We start from the raw sequence: 4,541 nt of genomic DNA, 5'->3' as shown, positions 1-4,541 counted from the left end.
GACCCCGCTCTCGGGCACCCCTCCCACTCTCCAGCGAAGCCGGGGCCCGGGCGCGCGCCCCGCACCTTCCGCTGCAGCTCCCAGGCGCTGATGTAGTTCTTGCCCAGCTGCGCCGCCAGCAGGTACTCGCCATTGAGCAGCGCCAGACCGCGGGGTCCGGCCTGGCCGCCGCGGTACGTGAGCAAGTTGGCGCCCGNGGCGCCGGCCAGCCAAGTGGCGATTCAGGCCGAGGGGCGCCCACCCTGCACCCCGCTGCCCGCCCCAGGCCGGGCCTCGAACCAGCGCCTGTCAGGCGCGCGGAATCAGTGGCAGCCCCTGAAGTCCGAAGTCACCCCGCAGGTGAGGCCCGGGCGCCCGTCCCCGGCGACGCCGNGCCCGACCGCCAGGTGGCAGGCGCGAGCCTCGGACCCGACGGCCGCACCCGGAAGGGGCTTCTGCCGGGGTGGCTGCTCCCGGCCCTGGGGCCCCAGCAAACAGTGACGCGGATGAAGGGCTGTTGCGGGGAACCTGCCGAGTCTGGGGGTCTGGAAGAGGGGCTTCCCAGGGCAGGTGTCACTTGCACAGGGAACTAACAATTGGAGGGAAACATGGGAGAGGAATGTGCAAAGGCCCCGTGGCGGCTGGATCTGGGCAGTGCAGGGCCTTTCAGCCAGTGAGCAGCCTGGATTTTATTTTATCCCGGAGGGCGGGGTCGGGGGGGGGGGCGTAGGAAACTTAAGGACTCTTGTAAATTGACAGGGGAGCTGAGTGTGCAGGGACCTCCTTGTTCAGACAGGCCGCAGGGGGAACCAAGTCCCCCTGATTTCCACCCAGAACAAGGCTCCTCAAATGTTTTTAGTTTTCAAAATTATTTTTTAAGAAAATAAATTTTACTTATTTTTTTGAGAGCGAGCGAGCTTGTGCAAGCTGGAGAGGGGCAGAGTGAAAGTGGGGCAGAGGGTCAGAAGCAGGCTTTGCACTGACAGAACGGATGCAGGGCTCGAACTTGCACACTGAGAGATCATGATCTGAGCTAAACTCAGACGCTTAACCACGTGACCCACCTGGGTGCCCCTTTTTCTTAGTTCTTTAAATATTTATTTTCTGAGATGGAGAGCATGAGCGGGGGAGGGGCAGACGGCGAGGGACGGAGGATCTGAAGCAGGCTGTGCGCGGGCAGCACCGGGCCCCACAGGGACTCAAACTCAAGGACTAAACGGTGAGCTCACGACCTGAGCTGAAGTCAGGTGCTCAGCTGACTGAGCCGCCCACGTGTCCCCTCAAATGTTATTTTTCGCGCTGGGGGCCTCAGTCGGTTAAGCTCTGACTTTGCTCAGGTCATGATCTCACGGTTCCAGAGTTCAAGCCCGGCGTCGGGCTCTGTGCTGACACCTTGGAGCCTGAATCCTGCTTCAGATTCTGTGTCTCCCCCTCTCTGCCCCTCCCCGCTCACACTGTCTCTCTTTCAAAAATAAATATTAAAAGAAAAAGTGTGAATAAGAAAAACAAAACAACTAGAATACTAATTTACACATTTCAAACATTGGTTCCCCCAAATCGGATCTGAATCCTGAGCCCCTGGTGCTCTGCGGAATCTGGTCAGAGGACGGCCACGGTGTGGCTCCCAGGAGCGGGTCAAGGGGCCCTTCTAGACTCCAGCTCAGGGCTCGAATCTGCACTTACTTGTTTTTTGTTTTTGTTTTTTTTAGTTTTTTTTTTTTAATCTTTTTATTTATTTCTAGGAGAGAGAGAGAGACAGCGTGAGCAGGGGAGGGTCAGAGAGAGAGGGAGTCACAGACTGAAACAGGCTCCAGGCTCTGAGCCGGCAGTCAGCACAGAGCCCGACGCGGGGCTCGAACCCACGAACCGCGAGATCATGACCTAAGCGAAAGTCGGACGCTTAACCGACTAAGTCACCCAGGCGCCCCTGTTTTTTTTAGTTTTTAAAATACTTATTTTTGAGAAATAGCGCACAAGCAGGGGAGGGGCAGAGAGAGAGGGAGACACAGAATCCGAAGCAGCTCCAGACTCTGAGCTGTCGGCACAGAGCCCGACGCGGGGCTGGAACTCATGAACTGGAAGATCATGACCTGAGCCGAAGTCTGTTGCTCAACTGAGAGCCACCCAGTCACCCCTTGAGTCTGTATTTCTGAGCCGTGAAGCTCTGGGCCTCAGTTTCCCCACCTGCACGGCGAGGATACCGTAGCCTCCCGCAGCTTTGGATTTGGGTCCTGGGTCTGCGTCCACATCCAGGAAGTCTGGCCTGGAAGTTTCCAGATTCCGGGGACCTGGGATACAGGCAGGCCCAGCAGATATGGGTTGTGAGCTGACCAACTGCTAACACGTGCGAGGGGGTGAACTTGATGCCCGGAGGGCAGGGGCAGGCCCAGGCGACAGCCGGATTGCAGTCCCAGCCCCTCAGCGGCCTCCTTCCCCCTCCTCTCCTGCCTGGAGGTCAGAGGTCACCCCACCCCCAGCCCAGCAAGTGTGGAATGAGGACAGACCAGTTGTGTCAGGAGGGAAAGGCAACAGGCACACTTTGGGGGGCGCCCGCCCGGGGCCACCCCTGTCGCCAGACCTCCTTGGTCTCCACAGGAGGCTGTGGGGTGTGAGGACGGGGGGGGGGGCGGCTGAGGTACGTTCCCCCACCCCCACCCCAGTCCAAGTCCTGAATTCTTTTTTTTGTTTAAGTAGTTGTGGGATGTCTTCCACTGACCCTCTGTTTTTTTTCCTGAGAGAAAGAGAACAAGTGAGAGAAGGAGGGGCAGAGCGAGAGAGAACCCCAAGCAGGCTCCTCGCTGTCAGCACAGAGCCCGACACGGGACTCCATCTCCCCAACCCGTGAGATCACAACCTGAGCCGAAATCAAGACCCAGATGCTTGATCGACTGAGCTGTGCAGGCCTAAGCCCTGAGTTCTCCTTCATCATTATTTTTTCATTATTGAGCACCTCCTGTTTGCAGGTAGCTGGTACACACTGAAGAATTAGGGGTGCCCGGGGGGCTCAGTCAGTTGAGCATCAGACCAGCTCAGCTCATGATCTCACAGTCCGTGAGTTCGAGCCCCACGTCGGGCTCTGTGCCGACAGCTCAGAGCCTGGAGCTGCTTCAGATTCTGTGTCTCCCTCTCTGACCCTCCCCCGCTCACGCTCTCTCTCTGCTCCTCCCCACTCATACTCTGTCTCTCTTTCTCAAAAATAAATAAACATTAACAAGATTAAAAAAAAAAAGGATCAAACCAGACTCCACTTTTGTGGTGTCCTGGCCCACGGGGCCCCTTCCTACAGGCAGCGCCCCTCAGGGGCACTAATGGTGGGAGGGAAGGCCAGGACTCGGGTGGAAGCCCTCTTGCTCAGTCATCCCTTCGCCATCCGCTCTGAACCCTGGTTCCCTGCAGGGTCCCTCGGCTCCAAATGGGACTCCCAGGGGCCTCCCTGGCCTCCTCCCAAGCCTGAACAGGAGGCCTAGGGCGAGGCGGCGAGGCTCTGGGCAGCTGGGAGGGCAGTGATGGCGCCTGACCCCTCCCCGGTCGCCCAGGGGCCGTGTGACCTCAGGGCCGCCAGCCCCCTCTCTGGGCCTCTTCAGCGGAGGAGTGAAGATGTGTGCCGGGTGGTCCAGTTTGCAGAAAAGGGTTGTTTTCCTTTTTTAAATGATTTTNGCCGCTGAGAGCGAGGTGGATGGACCTGTCCTCCGAGCTCTCCTGTCCCCCAGGCGCGTGGAGGCTGCGGCCAGGATGTAGCTGACTCACTTCTAGCAGGAGTGGAAGGTGCCGTGGATAAACTGGGGGCGCCCCCAACTGGGACCCGAGGGGGTGGCCTTGGGGGCTGACCCAGATGGGCAGCGGGGGAGGGGGAGGGGGGCACCAGGCATGGCCCAGCCGACCTTGAGCCTGGGGGTCACAAGGGTAAATGGAATGGAAGGCCCAGATCTCTCTGGGTTTGGAGGCAGAGCGCCCAGGGGCTCCCTTCCATCTGGGCCGAGGCCCTGGGCAGAGACCCGGACCCACCCTGTGGGTCTGCGTTCTTTGGGGCCACACCTCCTGAACCCTAAACCGTGAAGCCCTGAGCGAGAGCACAGGGCTGGGAGGCAGGTGGGGGGCCGGCTGGGTCCCGCTCCAGTGCGGCTGGGGAGCGCCATGCGGGCAACCCCACGCAGCCCCTGTCCTGAGCTGAGGGGCGACCTGGGGCCACACGGAAGCGGAGGCAGCAGACACACAAGGCAGAGGGCTGCAGAAGCTTCCAGACAGATGAGGGAATGGACCAGAAGGCCACACTCTGGGGGCCTGGGCTAGAAATCCCACAGTGGCTGTGACAGTGGCATCAGAGAGCTGGCCTGGGGGCCGGCAGACAGGCTGGGAGACCTCGTCCCCAAATCCCCAGAACAGACACTTGGTACCAGGTCCCCAGGGACATGCTGATGGCCACTTACATCGAGGAGGATGCTGAGGGGTGGCTTGGCCACAGCCTGTCCCCTGGGTACGGCTGGTATCTGGGGACGTGGCTGATATCTGGGGGCATCCAGGGCCCTGCCCCTCAGTGCCAGGAGCCCCCAAGTGTGCTGACC

At 59.9% G+C, this 4,541-nt stretch overlaps 2 protein-coding genes across 2 annotated transcripts in view; both read right to left on the bottom strand.

Annotated features, from left to right (window-relative positions):
- WDR18 (WD repeat domain 18) overlaps positions 1-190 on the bottom strand; it is a 7,223-nt gene extending 7,033 nt beyond the window's left edge. Inside the window, exon 1 of the mRNA XM_077760638.1 lies at positions 66-190. The gene's annotated coding sequence lies outside the window, so the exon portion shown is untranslated. The remainder of the gene's footprint in view (positions 1-65) is intronic.
- The window catches only part of ARID3A (AT-rich interaction domain 3A), a gene marked incomplete at its 5' end in the record, with an annotated part of 30,487 nt that overhangs the window by 1,410 nt on the left and 24,536 nt on the right, over positions 1-4,541 (bottom strand). Inside the window, 3 exons of the mRNA XM_077760592.1 lie at positions 66-161; positions 333-458; positions 2,164-2,267. Of these exons, the coding sequence (XP_077616718.1) occupies positions 66-161; positions 333-458; positions 2,164-2,267 (326 nt within the window). The remainder of the gene's footprint in view (positions 1-65; positions 162-332; positions 459-2,163; positions 2,268-4,541) is intronic.

Source organism: Crocuta crocuta, unplaced genomic scaffold (genome assembly GCF_008692635.1).
Source record: "Crocuta crocuta isolate KB4526 unplaced genomic scaffold, BGI_CrCroc_1.0 scaffold443, whole genome shotgun sequence".
NCBI classification, from domain to species: domain Eukaryota; kingdom Metazoa; phylum Chordata; class Mammalia; order Carnivora; family Hyaenidae; genus Crocuta; species Crocuta crocuta.
Note: the sequence above shows the minus strand (reverse complement) of the source record. Positions and strands in the feature narration are given on the sequence as shown.